This window comes from Archocentrus centrarchus, chromosome 8 (genome assembly GCF_007364275.1).
Source record: "Archocentrus centrarchus isolate MPI-CPG fArcCen1 chromosome 8, fArcCen1, whole genome shotgun sequence".
NCBI lineage: Eukaryota > Metazoa > Chordata > Actinopteri > Cichliformes > Cichlidae > Archocentrus > Archocentrus centrarchus.
Genome location: NC_044353.1, coordinates 1,323,354 through 1,346,894, shown reverse-complemented (window position 1 = coordinate 1,346,894; position 23,541 = coordinate 1,323,354). Strand labels below are relative to the sequence as shown.

The window sequence follows — 23,541 nt, the reverse complement described above, 5'->3', positions numbered from 1 at the left end:
GGTGCAGCTGATTAGGCTGTATTATTTATTGTTTTTGAATTTTCATGCTTAAATAGATGTTGCTGGTTTTAGGTTTGTTTTGTGGTGTCTGGGAGCAGGCACCCATCTGTGGGGATGGGGTTTTAGTTCAGAGGCAGCTGAAGGGTACCGGCAGGCCAAGCAACTCACACGGTGTGTAGTGCAGGTGGCGCGCTGCTGAAGGGTGTTGTAGGCCTGTATTGGTCGACACACCTCTGCAACATTGCATGGAGGTCTGGGGGGGTGGTTCCCATCTTTAGGAAAAAAAAAGGGCTCCAACTAGAGGGGCACCTCAGCCTCGCTGCGAAGGTCTGTGCCGGAGTGCTGGAAAGGAGAGTTTGTGTGTTTGTAGATTCAGCAGGAATCATGTGGTTTTGTCTTGGTTGCAGAACGCTGGAGCAGCTCTTTATCCTCTCGAGGATGTTCGAGTGTGGGTGGGAGTTTGCCCGCCCTGGCTACATGTTTTGTCCACTTGGAGAAGGTGTGGCTGCCGTTAGTGGCAGTTATGCAGTTTGTTAAATTCATGATTTAAGTTACAATAAATAAGTTCAAGTAAGGTAAAATAATTTATGTTTATTAAAATCTGATTGTAATATGTATTGTTGTGGAACCAGTGTTTAATTTGTTGTTTGGGTTAGAGCGACATTTTCAGTTCCACGCCACACTCAGTAGAGGGCAACATGTTTTCCTTTCTGTCAGTACGCTGGAGATTTGGAGGAGCGTGCAGCGAGGATTTCGACTCTTGGTTAAAGAAGACGTGTTTTTGTTAACCCTTTCAATTTAATGCAGCCAATGAGGTATGCAGTTTGTATTTTATGTGTTTGTATGAGAAATAAGATGTTAATTTGTGAAGACCTTGTTGCGTTCCTGTTATTTACGCGTCCTCAAAGATTATACAGAATTTACTGATGTTGTGAGTAAGTCAAACCACTGATTTGTGAATAGTTTATGTTGTTGAATCACATTCTTTATTGTCTATTCTCTACAAGAATGTCTTACTGTATAAAAATTGTGTTTTGTACAGTTCTCACGGCATCATTGGTGACACCTGTGTCCAATTAAATGCCAGTAAAACTCAAGAACGTCTTGTGTCCATTTTTCAACTTGGAGGGAGTTACAGAAGGTGTTCGACTGCATCCCTCAGGCAATCCTGTGGGGGGGCCGTGGGAGTGTGGGGTGTCTGGCCCTTTGTTAAGGACACAGAGAGCTCGGTGCACGTAAATGTGGAATGGGAGGCAGAGCCTTCAGCTTTCAGGCCCCTCTTCTGTGGAACCAGCTCCCAGCTTGGATTCAGGACACAGACACCCTCTCTATTTTTAAGATTAGGCTTAAAACTTTCCTTTATGATCAAGTTTATAGTTAGGGCTGGATCAGGTGACCTGAGCTTGGTCTGATGGGGTTCAGCTGCAGCTTTATCAGACCTTCAGTCAGAGGTGGACTGAGGTGTGCTGTCTCTGGAATGAGTGGCTGTGGGTCTTTGTGGCTCTCGATGAGCTGCTGGTGGCCCGGGTTTCCTGGAACCTTCTCTACCCGCCTCTAGCTTCTGATGGGCGGAGCTGCGGCGTTCTGCCCTCAATAGTAAATACATTTCATGACACAGATTCAAACACCCACGCAATGACAACACAACAATATTGTTGGTTTGTATTTTGTATGTTGTTTCCCCCCCTCTCTTACAGGTACAGCAGCTGATGAACTATTTTGGTTTATTTACTGGTGCTCTATCCCCTTTTTCTAGTTTCTTCTCTTTCTCCTTTTTTTCCCTTCTTTCTCTCCCTTTTTCTTTTTTCCTCAGCCTGTCAACTCTGGCGCAGATATATGTGAAAATAATGCAAATAAATAAAAAAGTAAAAAGGCAGACATTAACAGGAGGAGCCTACAGAGAACATATGGAGCTCACCTTGAAAGAGCACATATGTTTGGCACAACAGTGCATTCAGATCACTGTTCTGCCTGTAAGGCCTGCAGACATGACAGGCTTAAAAAAAGTGCAGTCGCAGGCTACAGTTCAGTTACCATGGTGGTTGTTGTTGTGCAGAGCTAATATTTATCAGAAAAAGTTACCTGTTGTAATTACCTGTTGTTACCATCAACACCTCTGAGCCATCCCCGGGGTCAGAGTGGGTGAATTCTTGTGTCCAGCAGAGGGCAGTGTTGACCCTCAAATAAGTGCTTTCTCTTAATTGGCTGCCTCTGCGTCCCTCTCCCCTCAGCTGCCTCTTCTGTCCACAGGCTCAGGATCACATGCTGCTGTGTTATTGACCTCAGTGCAGCAGAAAACAAAGGTCTGACCTCCTGTGACATCTCAGAGTTTCTGAGGTCCGAGCAGGAAGCCAGAAAGGGGCAGCTTTCCAAAGGAAGGAATGAAAGAAGGTGCTGCTCAGGGGCGGAGTTTCTGGGGGGGTTTGGAAGGTGGCACGCCCCCGGCCCGGGCCTAGAGGGGGCCCGGATGGGAGAGAGGATAAGATGTCAAGTAGCCAGACCTCTATCACGTCTGAGGAGAGCTGGAGAAGGCGGGCCTTCTCCTGAGTGTATCCAGATGAGCGCAGTGGCCAAAGGAGTAATCTACTTTACATCAGCCATCATTCATGCTTTACACGGGGGTTTAAAGGTCGCCACAGTCAGGACTGAATCATGGTTGCTAAAAACTTAAAGACCGACTGACTTTAGTGATGTAGTACAGAGGTCCCCAACCCCTGGGCCCCGGACCGATACCGGGCTGTGGGTCATTTGGTACCGGGCCGTGCAAGACTAAATAACTTACATTTCCGTTTTACTTATCTGAGACTGAACAATGTTTTATTTTGAAAAATTGGCAGATCCTCTCCGCTACATCCATCTATGACTCTCTTGACGTGTGTCGAGACGCTTGTCTCGGTCACGTGATTGTCACCGCTAAAATTAAACCCACAAGCTTCGCTGGTTCCCGTACCTGCCAGTTGACCTACGTTACACTCATTTTAATATTTGAGTGCTCAACAAGAGTGGACTAGTTCTTGAATTACTTGAATTACTTATTTTTATTCTTCTTATTTATATGTGTGTGTATATATGGTTGCAGGTACAAAATACATTTCACTGTGCATTGTACTGTGTATAACTGTGCATGTGACAAATAAACACTATCTTATCTTATCTTGTATGGTTTTTTCTATTTACATTTTTATTTAGCAGCACAGGGACAGCAGTGAGGCGGACTCAGCCATCAAGCTGAATATCGTTTCCTCTGGGACACTCCCTGTGGTTTAGATAAGATAAGGAATATTGGAACGTTTAAATTAACAGGTTAAAGCTTAAATCTTTACATTTAGTATTTTGTTTTCTTTACATAATGTTTGTTTTTATTGTAATTCTCTGCATTTTGTGGCTTATGGTGATTTGGAAAACTGTAAATAATGACCAAAAGGCAATAATAATTATCAATAATTATTATTTTACTGTCATTATTAGCAGTGGTGGTAATATTGATTTTAAAGTGTGTTTAGAGCAGTCAGGCTGCCATACGCTCATCCTCATGGTCAGAGGAACTTCTAAAATTCTTTGAACGAATCTAATCAACATCATTAAATAAATCCATAAATATTACTCTGTGTGTGTGTGTGTGTGTGTGTGTGTGTGTGTGTGTGTGTGTGTGTGTGTCATCAAACTCAGCAGAGGAGCGTGCTCAGTCACAACCACTCAGCGCTCCACAGAACATCACAGCAGCTCCTTCCTCCCTCCTCTTCCTCCTCAGGTTATTTCATAATCCAGCCTCTAAAACAGCTTCCTGTGGGCATTAATACAGTCTTTATGATTTACACACAGTTTGTCCTGCACATGTTTCTGTGCTCTCATAAACAGACTCAGTTAAAGAACCTATAAAAAACAAAAAAAATCTTGGCATATAGATATTGAACCCTAATTTTCAATACTGTTATTATAAAATACAATAATTAATATATATATTTAATCAATTAAAGTAATTTTCAATAGCCAGCAGATAATAAAGAATGCTGTGCTCAATATGTATGCTAACCCTAGCTAAATGTTAACTTAGCTAAATGCTAACTTTGTTACTTGTGATGAAATTCCTAATAAATAAAGTAGTCTACTGGCATTTAGTTGAACACACAAACTAAAGTTATAAATTGATACACATCTGTTATATATTAGATTGCATTTTGCCTGACTGACAGCTTTTAAAGCAGCAGATTTGTTATATTCAACAAAAAGAGGAGGTACACATTTTTGACAGGAAAATTATCGTCGAATTTGGGACATGCTCAATATGTATGCTAACGCTAGCTAAATGCTAACGTAGCTAAATGCTAACTTTCTTGCTAGTGATAAAATTCCTAAGAAATAAAAGTGGTCCACACATTTTCACACAGAATCTGAAAAAAGTCACTTTTTGGGACAATGAAGATTTTAAGAGAGAAATGCATGTTGGAGCTCGTAGAATACGATTATAATGAAATCAGATTGGGGACGGTGATTTTTGTCCCCAATTGGAAAGCCGTCCCCAATCAACTGGTGTGTATTCTGAAAAATGTCCCCTATTTTGGTCTAAGTCAACACACACACACACACACACACACACACACACACACACCCGGTAAAGTCAGTTCACCTTGAGTGAAGAGTGTGTGTGAGGAACAGGATTCACCATGGCAACGAGTAAATGAAGAGCTGAGCCTCCATATGATCACGTGTCAGCGCTGAGCGTGATTTTTATCTTAAAAACAGGAAGAAACCATAGAACAAAAGTTTGGTAGAAAATATAGAACTTATTATTCTGTCTCTGGTCATCATTTAATCAATGTGAACGTCCATTAAATGAAGCTGAACCTGGATGACACACATCAGTTAGTATTAGCATTGCATACATTTTCATTGTTATGCAGATGATACTCAGCTTTATCAATCCATGAAGCTGATGACACACATCAATTAGTTAAACTGCAGGAATGTCTTAAAGACATAAAGGCCTGGATGACCTCTAATAAACCACTGTCTCCAAGGGCTTGTCCATGGGGGGTCGATTTGACTGTTGGGTTTCGCTGTATTATATAAAGCTCTTTGAGGCCACTGTTTGTTGTCATTTGGTGCTTTATCAATAAAACTGAATGTAAAGAAGTATCAAGATGAAATTCTGCAACCAGTGGCAATCCCAGTGGCAGATCTGATAAAATGGAGCATTTTATCAGATCTGCTTTTATCCTCCACTGGTTCCCCTCAGGGATGTGTCCTTTCTCCACTTTTATTTGTTCTCTACACAAGTGAGTGTCAGAGCCACTATAAGAACAGATATATAATTAAATATGCAGATGACTCAGTGATCATTTCTCTGCTCCATGATGCAGATCCAGACCACGGCCCGGTTGTGGACGATTTTGTAACATGGTGTGGGAATTCCTTTCTGGACATAAACGCATCAAAAACAAAAGAAATGATCATAGACTTTCGTCGGAAAACCTCACCAGTACCTGCTGTTCATATTCATGGCCAGGAAATAGAGGTAGTGGAGAAATACAAATATTTGGGCACTATACTGGATAGCAAACTGTCATCTGATGCAAATACAGATGCCATTTGTGCAAAAGCTCATCAGCGTATGTATTTGTATCGGAAACTTAGGGGTTTTAACGTAGATAAGATTTTTATAAAAATGTTTTATTCTTGTTTTATTGAGTCTGTTTTAACCTTTTCTTTAATCTGTTGGTTTGGTTCTCTGAGCCTCACGAACAAAAGAAGGTTAGAGAACATTGTGAAACTGTGTAGCAAGGTGGCAAATGTAAGTCTTAATGATCTTGCCGTCCTGTACAGGGTTCGAGCCACCCAAAAGGCAGAAAGGATTCGGGGTGATAGCGCTCACCCCCTGTCCTCAAAGTATCAGTTATTGCCTTCAGGAAGGAGGTACTCTGCCACAGTGCAAAACAAACAGATTTAAATTCTCTTTGATTCCTAATACTATTAACTTTTTGAACTCTTAGATAATTGTGTCCCTGGTTGTGTGTGTTGTATGTTTGATTCTTTTTATAGATTTATGTATTTTTGCTGTTGGCTGCAAAACAAATTGCCCCTCGGGGATAATAAAGTATTTGATTGATTGATTGATTGATTGATTGATTGATATCTCTGAGTCTGACACTCACCCCACAGAGCGGGTTGATCAGAGACTGCCTCGGGACTTTGGGAGTGGAGAGGATGGCCTGCCTGCAGTCCTGACCTAAACCCCATGGCTGACTGGTAGCAAATGCTGGATGAAGACTGGCCTGCAATCTTGCAGCAGCCTGGGAGCTTTGTCTGAGGATGATGTGCAGTACCTCTAACACTACACAGAGCACAGGTCTCTGTTCATAAAGGGCTGAGCTTTGTCCATCTTCTGGAGCAGGTCTGTGGTAGAACTCTAAATGTTCCTCTGAGGAAGCCACTGGTGAAGCTTGAGAGTCCTGCTCGATCCCTGCGATGAACTTCAGTCCTCCTCTTGTTTCTGACACGACATCTGTCTCAGTTCAACAGAACATCTGGCACAGGACAGCTGTGATGAAAGAAAGGGAGGAAGTTTCTCCAAACTGCTGGACCCAGGAATTCAGACCCAGCTGGGCCCTGATGGCCTCCCTCACTGGGTGAATGTAGCTGCTGATAATAATGTGGACTCTGGGTCCTGGTGTTAAAGGGAAAGAATTCATTTCACTGCTGGGTTTGTTTGCAGCACTTCGATGCAGAGACTCCATCCTAAGTCATTCCTGCACCGACTGTGGCTCCAAAAAAAGATGGCAGCCCCCAGAAGCAGGAAACGTTGATGTCCATCTTTGAAACAGTCATTGTTTACAACGTGATGATTTGTGGGTTTCACGGTGCAGGCGCTGATGTTAGGTTGGTCCTGATGCAGGTGGGCTCTGCTGTGATTGGTTCTTGTGTTAGGGTTGGGAGCATTTCAGATCTGAGTTTGTCCATGAAAAACAGTGACAGACAGATCCCTGAAAACAGCTGTCCAGAGAACCAGCATCACACGTCCATCATCGCCACAGGAAAGCTGCTGCATAATGGGGACTTTGCATTGTGGCTGTGATAGAAGTTTGTGTCGAGCAAAGAAAAGATACTCAAATCAGTTTCCAAGAACTTCAACTGAACAGAAAGTCAGCACTGGAAGACGGGAAATGACTGAAAGCACAAATGATCATGTTGTGTCATCGTGCAGACTCGTGTCCCTGCAGGGAGGTGCTGAGGTTACTGAGCTGTTTCTGCTTCTCACAGGTCTGCACACCTGAAGTAAACACTCACTGCACTGCACAATGCTTTTGCTCCTGCAGCTCAGCGTGGATTCAAAACATAATGGAGGAGCCACATCTGCTATAGGAAGGGTCAAAGGTCATATTCAAAGTGACTAATGGTTCAAATAATGAGATAAATTTATGTGAAATAATCCCTGAGAGGCAAAAGTTCCAGACTGCTCTAAATCCTTTGTTTCCAGCAGGTTTCGAACCCACACAATGAACCTGACGCACTAAAGTCTACGTCCCCCAAACAGGGATTATTATTATAGGCATTAATGTTCATCATACCAAATAAACCAGTGTCAGATTAATAAGTGAGGCAGCAATGCTAACCACCATGCCACTGTGCTATTATTATCATTATTTAAAATTATAACTCAATTATGAATTATTATCACTCATATCTATGACATTAAACTACTTTTCTTAACCCTCATGAGCCCCTGTTTGACAGGAAGTGTGTGATGTTGCAGCACTGACTCAGAGTAAATGATGAACTGTCCTGTGCTGCAGGGACAACAGCAGCAGCTCTTCCTCACTGCAGTCAGGTTTTCATCACAGTCACTAACAGGCTTCTTCCTGTCTGAAAGCTTTAATCTCTGCGTGTTTCAGCCTGAAGAGCTCATCTAAGATGCAAATAAGTTTAAAGTGAGCAGAGTTTAACGGGACTGTTTCTGTGCTCGGGCTCGCCCGTCTTCCAGAGAATGCTGTGATTACATCGACCTACCTGTGAGGACAGAGACAAATATGTCCTGAATATATTAACACGTGAAGGCTATCCAACCCTCCTCATCTATCCGATCCTCTTCGCATCACCTCCACCTCCCTGTGCCCTCCGCCTGCCTCAGCACCAGGGGGAGCAGGGCTTTCACCCGCTCTGCTCCTCGCCTCCTGAACTCTCTCCCACCGGACATCAGCACCATCGCCCCTCTTCCTGCCTTCAAATCACAACTCAGAATTTACACATAAAATGTTATTATTATTACAGTTACATCCTAGTGTGGTAAATGGATACGATTACACGCTGTTGTGATAAGTTATTAACCATCAGATTAAATCTTACCCATCAAAACCTTGATGGGCTGCTTGGAGAAGAATCTGGAGAAAATGTGTGAGACCGCAGCTCAGGTGAGTCTCAGGTAAAGAGCCTCCCTCGGCTCGCTGTGCCTGTTTGGGCGTGTCGGTGTTTGTTTAGCGCTCCTGCGCGCTGTTTTGGCCTGTGTGTGTTCTCTGTGGTGACATCATGACTATAGTCAACTCTGAACACGGTGGAACCTACAACCACACCGGAAACCACCTCAAACACCTGAAAACACAACTTCTGCTAGCCCAGCTTTCAAAATAAAAGACAGGCACCTGTAAATGAAGTGTGCTGAATGCACCGTTTCTGTGCAGGAACACTTGGTTTGTTTTTCTAGTGCGTCAAGTCAGCAGGAATGAGAGCTGAGAGTGATTCCAGGACTGTAACATCAGGTTTTCATAGACTTCATCATCAAACACTGTTGGAACAACTTTCTGTAGAACCAGAGCCGCCCAAAGCCTCAAAGGGGCCCCAAGCATAGTTTGATTTGGGCCCCCCTCATACCACTTCCTAAGCAATATCTTGATAAAGTGAGGAGATATTTGATGTTTACACATCTGCATTCTCGCCTGAAAACACCGTGAAAGTTTGTTTTGTATCACAGAAGCGGTAAAATGTCAAAGTTTACTCAGTTTTAGCCGCTCTATTCCACCATTATTGGTTTTGTGCAGCTCTACAGCGGTATAGCTCACTTCTTTGTTTGGTCTCATTGTGTTTTGGAGCAGTCAAACCCGAGAAGGGTGCACAGTTTGTGTGTGTGAAGGGATTTAGATAATAATCAGAGTGTGTGTTGCTGTTTAAGCCTTTAGGTTTCTGCGTGTTTTCGTTTTATCGAATTACACAAACAGAATAAAGAGTCCAATTATTACATTTATTTCAAACAGTTCAGATATCTGGGTCACAGATGGCTCTTTCTAATTCAGCTTACAGTGTCACATAATCACAGCATATCAGCCTTGATTACATCATTTACAAAACAGAGAATTTCAACAACAGGGTGACCTCGAAGTCTCCATTTCTATCACTGTGTAGTCTTCATCAGTGTGGCTCATTGTACCGTCACAATACAAAGTTCATGAGGACACGGAACATTATAAGCTTCTGTGTTTTTAATCAGTTATTTTCCAGACAAATTTCTCAGGGAAGTCAGTGTATGTAAGATATATATGTGGCATATATCATGAATATCCCAACAGTGCTTCTCTGTATCAGCATGTTGAACTAAATCAGCATGGTGAGCACATATTTCACACAATCTGCAGAATGCCTTTGGTACGTCTCCCATTAGGAGCAGCTACTTTCTGAGGTGCATGCGGACACAATTTTAGGCTGGGGGGGGCGACAGGGGGAGGGGGGGTGAAGGAGCAGGGGTGCCTAATCAGCGCTGTTCCTCTGTTATTGATCATTTCATATGCACAGCTGTTCAATACAGAAAACGCCGACTACCCCTCTCGTGCGGCGCCTCTACGCATATAGTGCACAGCGCCACTGTCTCGGATCCATTCTGTCAGTGCGCTCGCTTTCTCCCGCTCTTCATTAGATTTTTTTAGATATTTTCCCCGCTTACTGGAGCTCATTCGTGCGCTGCCTCCTCACTCTGAGCTGTTAGTGTTTGTTTGGCTGTGCGCCCGTCAACTTGACCAGGAGCGATAAACAGGAAACGGGGGCTTGGAAGGGACAAACTACCTGCCACTCGCTTTTGCTTTATTAAAGGTTGCCGAGAGATATTCAAGGAGGAGCAAAGAGTCAAGCCCAAATAAGCAACTCCATGTTCAAAAACAAGCCCAAATAACCGCAACCCGCGACTCACGAGCTTTGCGGTTTTTTCTTTGCGGTTATTATAAGTGTTGCCAAGGCCACTTATAATGAGTGGCCTTGGCAACACTGCTGGGCACTAACTAGTACGTTAGTGATTTTCATTCATGCGCGTTCACGTGGGGATTCCTTCGTTCACGTGTGGATTCCTTCTGCGCGCGCGCGTTCTTGTGAAGTTTCAGACATAAAAGCGGCCGAAATTCCTTTGACGGTTCTAATGTCTTTGATGTGGTCGCGGATGACGTCATGAAAGGAAGGTTTAAGTTCGATGCCAGACACTCTGCACTCACGAAAGGAAGATTCAAACGGAGGAGATAATACTTGTCAACAATGAAAGAAAACGAAGCTGAAACTCCAACCGTGGTCACAGCAGAGGACCTTTTACCAGCTATTAATGGCTTCTTTGAGAAGCTCTCTGAAGAACAGTTGGACATGATAAAACATGGTGCTTGGGACTCAGATGTTAAAGCACTTCTGGCTGATCTGATTTCTGAAATCTTTCAGATCACCTCTGCCAAATTCCTGAGACTTGTTCTGCCTCTGATTCAAAGCCAGACGGTCAGGGGAGAAAGCCCAGAAGATGTAAGATCTGCAGCATCCTGCCCTTCAAAGCCAGCATCTGCTTTGAGTACAGCAGAGCAGAGCATCTTTCTGGAAGAAAGCTCTGCTACATCCAGTCACACTGTTCCTACATCACAGCCTAGGATCAACTTATTAAATTTTTTCCAGAGATTAATGAGCGTTAAACGTGCCATTGAAAAGGTAGAAAGTCAGAGGAACAGTGAAGAAAAAAAATCCTTAACAGATTTTGTGATGGACAGCTGCAAAGATGAAATCACCCTGCAGTGGCTGAGAAAGAACCCTAAGTCTGACACATTCTTCCAATCTCTAGACTTATCTCTCAAAATTTTTTAATTCCTGAATAAAAAGATTAAGAAGGAGGAAAAGAAAAAACACTCCAACATCATTGACATCATCTTTGTGGCACATGGAGCGATCACAGACTCCATGATATCAGCCAGCTCTCTGCTTCGGCCCGGAATCACTGATGTGCTCCTGTATTCTCCCTGGAACTGTGCCATGGATGCTGAAGTAGCATACAGTGTAGCTAAAGGACGCATGACGCTTGACGACAGAGAGTGTTGCTGTAGCATTCCTGTTTGGAAATGCTGCTTCTTCTTCCAGTGGTGCTGCTACTTCTGTAACAAAAAACGCTGCAAAATTCCTGATGCTGGGCATCAACCCACCAAACTTCCAGATGAGTGGAACTCCATGAAGAAGGCTGGAGACCAAAAGATTCCCCACATCACGCTGAGTTCGCTAAAACCTAAAGATCGTGCATGGAGAGCATTTGAGAGTCTTAAGACTCAGCACGGTAAAGCTGGGAGAAACCGCATCATCATCCCATTCATCCTCCCAGATAACAGCGAAATTAGCGTCCCCTTCAATGTTATCACCTCGGCTCTGTCTCTGGCGCTCATGTTCTCCAGGTTTGAAGCCACCCTCCATCTCACTGCCTGTGTGAGCAGACGTGGAAACATGAAGATTGATGAGGATGCTCTGATGAAGCAGTATGCCTGCACCATTGATAACACTGTAATGGGGTCTTCAGCGGACCTGTCACTACAAGAGTCTGATGAACTGTTTAGAGCTTTTAAAGCTGTATTCGGTTAGACAGCATGTCTTTTCTCTCCCCTCAGCCCAACCGGTCGCGGCAGATGACCCCCCCTCCCTGAGCCTGGTTCTGCCGGAGGTTTCTTCCTGTTCAAAGGGAGTTGTTCCTCCCCACCGTCGCCGAGTGCTTGCTCATAGGGGATCATTGATTGTTGGGATTTCTCTCTGGTACTGTAGAGAGTACCAGAGAGAAAGATGTTTCGTACTGTAGAGTCTTTACCCTACAGTAGAAACATCTTAAGGAGACGGATTCTTTTAATTTGGTGCTTTTTAATCTGGAGTTTAACTGTTTTAAAATTGGCATCAATAAAAAAAATGAATTAAAAAAAAATCTTTTTCTTATTTTTTTCTTGTGTTGTCAAATATGAAAAAAGTGTTGCATATGTACGTTAGTCATTGGTTCCTGTATTTTACAGTATTAGAGCATTAAAATAGACTGTTGTGATTTTGCACTCTAATCATAAAATATTTAATTCAACATGCAAGAAAAATTCCAAAGAACACATTCTGAGTTTGGTGGTGTTTTTCTGTGTTATAAAGTGTTGCATGTTAGGATTATGCCCAAACTTCTGTAAGTGAGCTATTTTTAATTCATGAAGATGATAAAAATGTGTAAATCTGACATACAGTGCTTAACAAATTCATTAGACCACCTGTCATAACAACAATCAAGCAGACGATCGGAGCGAGCTGAGAACGGGCCATTTACAAAATGTGACTGATGGTTCTTAAAAATCCAATTTATACCTTCTGAATTACTCGCCTAACCCAGACATTAGGTAATCAGCCTGTGCAGGTCGGAGGCAGTTAACCTGTAGCCTCGTTGAAGTACACATTTATCCGTTCCAGCAGCAGGTCGCGGTCTCCGTGGCAGGTCCCGGTGGGGTCGATGCCACGCTCCTCACCAATCGCCTCCCAGAACTGGAACAGGCACACGGACAGAATAAACACGTTAATGGAGATCCTTCAAAAAACCACTTTTTCCAGTCTATTAAAACTACTTCAGCCTGTAATAAATACATCAAATATTACAAATATTGCTTTGCATTTTAACCCTTCAAAAGGCCAGAATTCTTACATTGTACTATTGATTTGATTTCATCGACATAACAAAAACAACTAAAATAATTTCCATAAAATGCATTTTAAGGGAGTATTTGATTATTTTATTAAGTCCTGATATGAGTCAATGATTGGCAGCAACATTCATTTTTAGGTTTTCTACAGTATCAGGCAGGGCTGGACTGGGACAAAAAAAATCAGCCCTGGCATTTTTGGCTGAGACCGGCCCGCAACTATGTCTATGAAGCATTTGACACTGTCTTACTCTTATTCAGTGTGGGCATACCTTTTGCTAATAATACTTTTTTTTACACTTACTTTAGTAATGCTTCAATTGCAAAGCTTTTACTTATCATTTAGCTTTTTAAAATCTATTATTTCACCTGTTTGAGGGCTTTTTAAAACAGAAGGATTTTAAATTCTATTCTAGATTTAACAGGGAGCCAATGAAGAGAAGCCAATATGGGAGAAATCTGCTCTCTCTTTCTAGTCCCTGTCAGTACTCTAGCTGCAGCATTTTGGATCAGCTGAAGGCTTTTCAGGGAGCTTTTAGGACAGCCTGATAATAATGAATTACAATAGTCCAGCCTAGAAGTAATAAATGCATGAATGAGCTTTTCAGCATCACTCTGAGAAAGGATGTTTCTAATTTTAGAAATATTGCGCAAATGCAAAAAAGCGGTCCTACATATTTGTTTAATATGTGCATTGAAGGACATATCCTGGTCAAAAATGACTCCAAGATTTCTCACAGTGTTACTGGAGGCCAAAGTAATGCCATCCAGAGTAAGTATCTGGTTAGACACCATGTTTCTAAGATTTGTGGGGCCGAGAACAAGAACTTCAGTTTTATCTGAATTTAGAAGCAGGAAATTAGAGGTCATCCACACACACACACACACACACACACACACACACATGTACTTTGGCCACCTTTGGGGTCACCTGACACAACACCCCACCTTTGGGGATGCACCTATTTCTACATGTTTTAGAGAGAAACTGACAACTTTACCCCATGTAAATGAATGTGACAATTACAAAAATCACACTAGTTTTTTGATTAGAGCTTGTTTTGTCCAGTCTGATTTTTCACCCAGAGATTGGGGACATATGATATTTAAGCAACCTCAGGGGACTTGGGTCATACACAAATCTGACAGAACTCATCTTTGGGGTCTTATACTTTGCAATTCAGAGAATCAATACTTTGAGCTTGGTCTTACCTCCTCAAAGAGGAATTGTTTGAACTGGAGGGGACAAATATACCTGATATCATTTTAATACTAACTGAATCAATACAAAACATGTGATAACAGTTTAATCTATTGTGACAGCCCAATGGCCCTCCTTTAAGACAAGCCCTGCATGTGTTTATTTTTTTTAGCTCATCCCCACATCCTGCCAGGTGCAGACCAGTGGGATTCCATGGATTTGGCACTTCAATTAGAGTTCAGCCCCTGTATTGCTTTTGTTATGGGCCACACGAAAATACCAGTAAGGGAGATGAAAGAACTGTCCTTCACAGCATATTTCAGTCTGACACATGGCATACATATCCTCCTCACTCAGTAATTCCACAGGCAGTTTCACCTCATGTCAGGACCCAGCCGGGAGAAACTGCCAGGACGGGGATTCCTTAAAGCAGGGCTCTTCAACTCCAGGCCTCGAGGTCCGGTGTCCTGCAGGTTTTAGATGTGTCCCTGATCCAACACACCTGAATCAAATGGCTGAATGACCTCCTCAGTATGCAGTCAAGTTCTCCAGAGTCCTGCTAATGACTTCTATATTTGACTCAGGTGTGTTGAAGCAGAGACACATCTAAAACCTGCAGGGCAGGAGCTCTCGAGGCCTGGAGTTGAAGAGCCCTGCCCTAAAGAGATGGCCCTGGAGTGGACAACCCTAAAACTAACCGTGGTGTAGCAAGTCAGACCAACTGGTTAAACCTGGTGGATCTGGGTGGATGGCTGTTTGTTGTTGGAACTTTAGCACAAGTTGTTTAGAAGTGCTGGGCACACAGTCTTGTTTTGAGCCTGCCTTGACTGGGAAACAGATTGGGGGTTCTTTTTTGGGTTGCTGTGTTTGAACTGACTGAATTACATTGTTTTTAATTCTGTGTTTAAGGTTGTTAAGTCCTTGTGTTACTTACATGCTTTGTCAGGTTTGTAAAATTTTACTTGTCAGTAAAGAAACCTGGCTGGCACCTTACTTTAAAGCAAACCGTCGCACTATGACAAGTAAATGTTACACCCAAAAAGAAGGTGACAGACATGCAGATACACTGAGAATAAGGTTTGAGGAGAAGGATGTTTGTTGCAGCCTCAATTGTCTTTTATTGACAAAAGAAGCAAAACAAGCAAACTACAAAATAAAGTGAGACAAATATAAAAGAACCCTGTAATCCAAAACAATTTGAACATTTGTGATGTAAAACTCTGTTTTTAACATTTACAAAATCTTTGTGATGCTTAACTGTTTAGAACATTAACACTATGAACATGGCAGACACCAGTGCTTTACTTAAAGGCTTGTCTGTCTTTTCAGGGTAGTGATCCTGTTTCTAACATAGTTTTTCACATCCGTCCATGTCCGATTCTTTAACGCCAGTGTTTCAGTTTGTAAACAACCCATGCAGTCGCTCTTACCTGGAATTGTGAATGTTCTGATGAACTTCATCAGATGTTTCTCGACTGCATTCACTTCTGCCATGTCCCATTTGCGTCTGGGCTTTTCTACTCGTTCTGTAAAGAAGAAAATAATTGCAGCTTTATATAATACATCTGTAACACATGCAGATAAAACCATTATCAGTAAACACAGAATTACAGATGGAACCATAAAATTGGCCAATAAAAATGCAATCTATTGTATTGGAATTGACAGTAATCTGAAAGAAACTCTGTTTCCGGGAGAAAGAGGAACATTTATCCAGAGCAAGTATTTTGGGAGTGACTGTGAAAGTGGATGACCTGTAAGTCACCCTGAGATGACAGCTGCAGGGCCAGATTTACTTTGAGCATGTGCTTACAGTCATAGCATTGGTGGAAACAGGGCAGAGAAAGAGGAAAATAACAAAGCAAATAAAGCATTTGGCGATCAGTCATCTGACCCACTATATAAATGGTAAATGGACTAGTTCTTATATAGCGCTTTTCTACTCTGAGCTTTTTCAGTACTTCTACAACACGTTTTACATTTACCCATTCCTACAAGTACTTCCATATGTAAATAAGACAAGTGCTTTTAAACATTCGCACACATTCACACTCCAATGCTTGCGTCAGAGACCAACTTGGGGTTCAATATCATGCCCAAGGATACTTTGGCATGCAACCCAGAATCGAACCGCCAACCTTCCGATTAGTAGGTGACCTGCTCTACCTCCTGGAGGTAGAACAGGAACTCGGCTCATGAGGTGACTGTAGGTCAGGAGGCAAGCGGCTGTCGCAGGAGGCAAGCGGCTGCTGCAGGAGGTAAGCAGCTGTTGCATTTCTCCATGAAATTTAGTGGTCAGATACAATGTTGCAATATTAAAGTTGTACTGTTTTGACTAACTGTGGACATTCTTGCCCTTCTCTAAGTCTAATGTAGAAAGGGTATCGTGTTCTGGAGAGAAAGGATGCCATAAATCGTCATTCTCTGTCTAACATGATAGAAGCTTTAACCTTGTATAGGAAGAGTAGCAGCAGTTGGTGGTTCTAAAGAGGCAGATGTGTCCATGTCAGTGCTGGGACAGGCATCTTCCTCCTCTGAAGTAGCACTTGAAGAAGCCTCCTCTTCTTCGTTGCAGTATGGCAGTTTCTCTGGCGAAGCACAAGACAGGAAGAAAATCAGCAAATGAAATAAACAGAACACTAAACCTCACATGCAGAATCCAGTATAGTGGGTGTAAAAACAGAAATATTAGACAAGTATCCACAAGAGTGTTGCAAATTGACTAAAATATCAGAACAAGCACCAACCTTCAGGGTCAATTTCAATGTCATGCAGTGTCATCCCTTTGAACTGTGACACAGTACCCCTTTCCATAGCCAGCAGGACTTTGCTCATTCTAGCAAGCTGCAACGTTCCTTGGGGCAGCCTATAGAACTCTCTGTGGATGCGAATATCATGGCCTAAGAAGTCAGCCAGTTGGTCAGATTCATTTTCCTCAAGATTCAAGACCTGCGACATTGTTGCAATATGTTTTTTAGCTTCGTTGAAGTCAGTGCTTCAGGGTGTTTGGCACCACAGAGTTTGCCATATTTCTGAAGGCACTCCCCACCTCTGTAGGATGACAAGGCATCTGGTCTTGCAAACATGAATACATTGTCACTTGATACACCACAGCAGCTCCATAGCAGTCACCATTGACGGTTTTAAAAGGACAGGAACCATTCTTCCACGTTTCCCTCGGATCTCCACCCTTGTGAAAAACTCGCACAGCTTCCTCCCGAATGGCGTCAAGCAGATAGCCATGTCATCATGCAGAACTGATTTGTTGCAGGACCTGAATGCAGTCAGTAACATTCGAGATACTTCTCCTGCTCTTCTCCTGTTGAATGTAATCACTAATGCAAGTGTAACCTTAGCCAGGTTAGCATAGTTCTCTGGAGTGGGGGAGAGTCTAAGCATTCTTTCAGAAGTACTTTGTTCGTTCAACAGCTTCACATCTTGGGTAAACGGTAAGACCTGTGGTACATTCCATTTGGCCTCCCTAAGAGTGCTGAGTGCACCAGAGGAGATGAACTCTTCCCGTCTGCTGTCATGTATAGTCCTGTACATTTTAGCATATTCTGCTGTGATATGATCACCAAGCATCAAAGCATTACTCTCAACAATACTGGAGATTTTCTTCAGAGTGTGGCCAAGCTTGAGTGCTAAAGATGGGGTTTGATATGTGTTGGTTTTAGGATCATATCCCGCTGCCTTCTTCACTGCTGCTATAACATGTGGAAAGTTGTTAGTAATAAAGAACTCCTCCACTTTCTTTAGTGGTGTAGCCTTTTGAGCTTTCAGGACCATTCTTCCAGCTTCTCTCAACTTCTGACTTATATAGTCATCATAATTGTTCCCTCTGTTCTTTAGTTTGTTGAACATATGCTGTCCTAGTTGGAGGATGCATGTGTCATTCTGAACAACCCTCGACACTTCATCATAGTTCATGTGAGTAAGAATCTTGTGTAGGCTTTCACTAATTTCAAGACCAACAGGGGTGGTAAGAGCACACAGGGATCGAACTCTTTTTCTTCCAACTTGGGTGTCATTCTCTTTTGTCTTTTCTGGACAGACTTTGATATGTTTCCATAATGGTTTTTTTGAGTACAGACCTTGACAGTGCGCACAGTGAATAAAATCTTTACCATGTCTGATCTCCTGTGTTCGATAACGTGCAACGAGATGACCATTTCCTTTTTTTAACCACATCAGTATTGTGGGCAAAGTTTCCTCTGTTCCTCAAAATGCCCAGTCGAGCTCGTCGTTCTTTAGAATCTTGTGGATAATAGAGGGCTTTTGCAACATCTGGCTTATCACGATGAACAGTTTGAAGGTGTCGGGAGATCTTTGATGTTGGCTTGGACCAATAAAGGCAGTAGTTACTCTTATCGTACACCCGACGCTCTTTATTATTTGTAGTACACAGTACTTCAATTAAACTTTCTTTGACTGGGCTGACTATGGAGCTGCTGTCTTTCTCTGGGCTGACTGTCAAATCTTTTTCTTTCTCGGTGGAGAAGTGTCTTCCTCTTTTTCCTTGGGCTGACTATCCTCTTTCTTGGGGTGGATGAGAGTATCTCCATCCTCTTTAATGCATAGTCCTTATCCATGCAAATTTCTCTGTCTGGGGTGACTGTTGAGCTGCTTTTGTTGTTTGAGCATTTCCCCATCACTGGCATTAATTGGGGAAATGGTGACCTCTCTAGTTTGTCTTGAACAGTCAAAGAGTCATCAGAGTCAGTTCCAGTAGTGTCAGGTACATAATCAGCATCATTGTAGTCACTATCAATGCTCTCATCTGTTGATTCATCTAAGGTATCTTCATCGATCTTAAAAAAAAAACCAAAAAAAAAAAAAAACCAAACAGGTAATGGATTATTTGCAACTTTTGAATGATGAGAATACATGAAAAGCCATGTTCAGTATTATTTGCAAGGATATTTGTTTGGAGCCTATCCCTGCTGTCATAGGGCGAGAGGCAGGGTACACCCTGAACAGGTCGCCAGCCTGTCCCAGGGAGAGACAAACAACCTTTCACGCTCTCATTCACACCTATGGGCAATTTAGAGTAGCCAATTAAGCGCATGTATTTGGAATGTGGGAGGAAACCGGAGTACCCGGAGGAAACCCACGCAAGCACGGGGAGAACATGCAAACTCCACACAGAGAGGGAGAGGCCTGGGCCAAGGTGGAATTGAACCGAGGCCTTCCAGATGGAATTCTAACTGTGAGGCAGCAGTGCTAACCACTGCACCACCGTGCTGCCCCTAAATAAAATATAATTTTTTAAAAAATGTCAAGAAATGTGCGGTGTAACGTTATATACATATATATTATTTGACTTCTGAGTACATTTACATCACCCAATAAGTGCACAATGGTGCAAAAAGAACATAAAAAAGGCACTGTTTTAGAATTTTCAGTCCAGCACAAAAACTCACTTTTATCAGTTCAACAAATTAATCCACTAACCACAGGTGATCGCGGTTGATTCACCTGTTACCTGCCCTTAGTTGCAGTGAACAGCTGGTTAACACCAATTGTTTTGCTGCCTAGACGTCAGACCACACGTAATTTGTATTACGGTAATTACACGGCTGTTTGTCCAATCGGAAACATCCAATTGTGCTTCACACCCAACATAGGGTTATTACAGTAATTGTTGCTGAAAGTCTGTGAACGGCAACACATCTGAAGTACGTTCTGTCGCCGAAGACAGGTTGGGTGTTCAAGGGTTAATTCTGTGATTCTCCCCCCCCCTTACACCAAAATTGGTATAAGATCTCAAAAATCCCATATTGGTCAGGCTGCTTCAAAAGTGATGTGCGCTGTCTTTCAATGGCATTCTGTTCTTCCTCTGAGGCAATATAGCGTTCAGAGCATTTCTCATGGTGTTGTTTCAATTTAGGAGACACAGACTGGAAGGACGGAAAATGAAAGGATTGAAGGACAAGATTCATGTTAATACAGAAACTTTGGCACATCCCATTTCAAGTGGTTAAACACTACGGTAATCTGCAATTGTCTAGAACAGTGTAAAATAGACGACAACTGTTGTCTTTGTGGTTGCAATGTCACATACCTCATTCGCAGTGGAGGGCAGTGGTACCAAGCTCAAGATAGGATGTAGTGACTGATCGGTGGTGTTTGAGAGACCAGCCGTTGATGTCATGTCCACATTTGAAACAGAAACCTGCAGTTCAACAAAGGGACAGCATGAAAAACACACTCCTACCAAAAACCAGTGAAGACACACACATGATTAAAGTCTCATAGATCAGTTCTGTAAAGGATGCTCAGTGACTAGCGAGTGAAGGCAGTGTAAGATGACAGCATGCTGTAAGCTCCACACATCAGAAGAATGATGCACTATAATGTGAACACTACACTGTTTTTGTACCAAGCATAAATGATGGCTGACATGTTCTTCTTAGGGTAGTGGTTCTCAAATCCAGGCCTCGTGGCCCAGTGTCCTGCAGGTTTTAGATGTGTCCCCGACCCAGCACACCTGAATCAAATGGCTGAATTACCTCCTCAGTATGCAGTCAAGTTCTCCAGAGTCGTGCTAATGACTTTTATATTTGGCTCAGGTCTGTTGAAGCAGAGACACATCTAAAACCTGCAGGACACTGGGCCACGAGGCCTGGATTTGAGAACCACTGTTCTTTAGAGGCTCGACACACAGTTTGTGAAAGCGGAGAAACTGCACTTCACAACCAACATAGGGTATTACTGTAGTTTTAAGAAGAAGAAGAAGAAGAAACAGCCTTTATTGTCCCACAGAGGGGAAATTTGGGTGTAACAGCAGCCGCAGTTATTATAAATATAAATAAAGATATAATAATTCACACTATTAAGAAAAGAATATATATAAAATCAACAAACAATATTAACCTTAATACTACTAATAATAATAACACTATATACAATGTGCATGATGTGTTTTATTACGTAATTGTTGCCGTAAGTCCATGAACAGCGGCACTTTTTACGTACACTGAGCCAATTATATTCGGGGGTATAGGGTTATACTTAAAAAAGATAACCTTCAACAAATAAAACATTGTATGTGGGACTTATGCATGATTATGATATTAAACTGGCATTAGCTGTTAACTTGGCTCTATCTCATCCATTGTTGTGTTGTTTTGAGCCGCATACGAGTTACGTCATGAGACTACTGCCCCCGGTGCTATATTGACTCCACCCACGCTGTAGTGTCCTCAAATGCAATGGAAACAACACGACCGTGCGGAGTTGTGTTGACTGCGTCGACCCGCGCCAAATCGTTCCGTATGGAAACGCGGCTTAACAGATCCTGTACATGTATTCAAAGTTTGGTGTAGCCACCATGTGGAACTAATTACACCCACAGAGCAAGTATTGGTAGGGACGTTTCCCTGCTAACCATGCCCCGTGATTGGTAGGGACGTAACAGACGTCATTTGATATTTCGCGGGAAGTGCAGGTCAGGTGACAGTGTAGATTTCCCGCTCGATAATTAACATAATGCACCGATCAAGCATAAATTGCTAGCCACTCATGTATCATCATAAGGCCGCAAAGACAGCAGCACAATAAATGAGGGCTAAGAGTATTAAGTGAAGTAACAAAATCACTTTAATAATAATCGTTTTTTGGTCAATTACACTGTTTGTGATCGTTTGGAGCCAATATTGTAATCAAAATCCAATTTTATTCAATTGCACTGTCCGACGTTTAGCATTAGCCAGTTTTACATTTCCTTGAATGTAGCCTGCTAACACTCATGGGTGTATGCTATGGTTGCTGGTGTTGCTAGCTTCACGTTTTTCAAACAGAGTCGCCAATAACAAGAGTTTGTTCCTCGGCGGGTGTGTCGCTAAGTGTGGAAAATGGATAGAGAAAGGGCTAGTCACCCAGTCAGCCTGCTTTCCCAGCTGCTCAGGATCTGCTGAGGAAGCTAACGGTGTTAAGCTACCTTGGTCTTCACCGACTACAGGGTTCTCGCTAGCTACCGGATTTTTCAGAGTGCTGAGTCTCCAATTGACTGAGCCTGGCCCCTAAAGCTACAAACAGGCTACATTTATTACAAGTATCTTTGCCTGTAAATGAGGCCGTGGAGTAACTAAACACACAGAGCAGGAAAGTGCAGGAGGGACGGGAGAAGAAGCTATGCTGCTAGTGACTTGGCTAAGAGCTAGGCTAATAGCTGCGCTAAGCTAGCGAATTCCCCAAAACACAATAAGTGAAAATGTGAATATAATTTACAGGTAATTCAGCAAAGAATAACTTTAATAGGTAAAATTTAACTGAAGGAAATCAAAATTACGACAATAATCATTTCACACACAATTACCGGTCATTGTTCAGCTCTAGTCGGTATCGTCGTGCTGTAGCGTGTCTCGAACTTCTGGATCAAACCAAGTATGGGAGGAGGGGTGGATAGCATGAGGTCTGTATTTTTTTAATATTAGTATAAGATGCATTGACTTTAAATCTTATGAATTAATACTGCATAATTAAACACATTATGCTAAAAAAAAAAAAAGAAAAGTAGGGCATTTTTTAAAAATGTATTCACGGCGGGGCTTCTCATTTCCTTAATGGAACCAATCACAAGCCCTAGTCGTAGTTGGCTAATCTGTCTGCTAAGTTTCTCCCAGGCCTGAAGCCAGTCTGTTAGTATTACCGAAGAGGATTCATCAGCATTCTTCTGTCATTGCTGTTTTTTGGATTAATTTTTATGAAACCTTGGAGGTTTTTTTTGCAAATAAATGCCTACACAGAGAGGATTATGATATTAATTTGAAGCAGAAACAGACCTTTGTAGGGATTTTCAGCACCAGCATAGTTCAAGACATGACATCATCAAAAAGTAAGTTGTTATATGCAAGATATCTGTTCGCTTATGTAGAGGTGCTGCTCTATTAATTGTTTAAATGGAGTGGACATTATGCACTTTAATTCTGCTTGATGTCTGGGGTTATTTTGTTTGTTTTTTGTTTTTTTTTACATAAATCTTGCCACATATTTAATAACTGGGTGCTATGCCAGTCTAATAAAAATCATTTTATCAGAATCAGTCATTGAACAGTGGGCATACTGCGCATTTGTCGCAATGAGCTTTTAAGGGTCATGACTGCCGTTCATGGTCTTGATGTGTGTCATGTTGCTGGCTGTTTCATGTTCTATACCAGGGGTGGGCAATTCCAGGCCTCGAGGGCCGGTGTCCTGCAGGTTTTAGATGTGTCTCTGCTTCAACACACCTGAGTCAAATATAGAAGTCATTAGCAGGACTCTGGAGAACTTGACTGCATACTGAGGAGGTCATTCAGGTGATTCAGGTGTGTTGGATCAGGGACACATCTAAAACCTGCAGGACACCGGCCCTCGAGGCCTGGATTTGCCCACCCCTGTTCTATACTTATGTCTATATGAGACGCTGGTAATTTG

The 23,541-nt window shown here is 42.4% G+C and overlaps 1 protein-coding gene across 1 annotated transcript; it reads right to left on the bottom strand.

Moving 5' to 3' along the window:
* Nucleotides 1-9,245: 9,245 nt before the first annotated feature.
* LOC115784953 (uncharacterized) lies at nt 9,246-22,506 on the bottom strand. The gene is made up of 6 exons (XM_030736363.1): nt 22,445-22,506; nt 20,189-20,299; nt 16,872-18,935; nt 16,575-16,712; nt 15,555-15,650; nt 9,246-12,768 (listed from the first exon to the last, which is right to left on the bottom strand). Exons 3-6 carry the CDS (start codon nt 17,080-17,082, stop codon nt 12,749-12,751), a joined length of 465 nt encoding a protein of 154 aa, XP_030592223.1. The 5' UTR covers nt 17,083-18,935; nt 20,189-20,299; nt 22,445-22,506; the 3' UTR covers nt 9,246-12,748.
* Nucleotides 22,507-23,541: the final 1,035 nt, after the last annotated feature.

What these genes read in the sequence shown, in the direction of transcription:
- LOC115784953 (XM_030736363.1), bottom strand. Translation starts at nt 17,082, where the DNA reads ATGTCGCAGGTCTTGAATCTTGAGGAAAATGAATCTGACCAACTGGCT. An exon ending in CATTGAAATTGACCCTGAAG is followed by an intron (nt 16,713 to 16,871) that starts GTTGGTGCTTGT and finishes GTGCTTCGCCAG; the next exon opens with AGAAACTGCCATACTGCAAC. An exon ending in CAGAACATTCACAATTCCAG is followed by an intron (nt 12,769 to 15,554) that starts GTAAGAGCGACT and finishes TGCCTGTTCCAG; the next exon opens with TTCTGGGAGGCGATTGGTGA.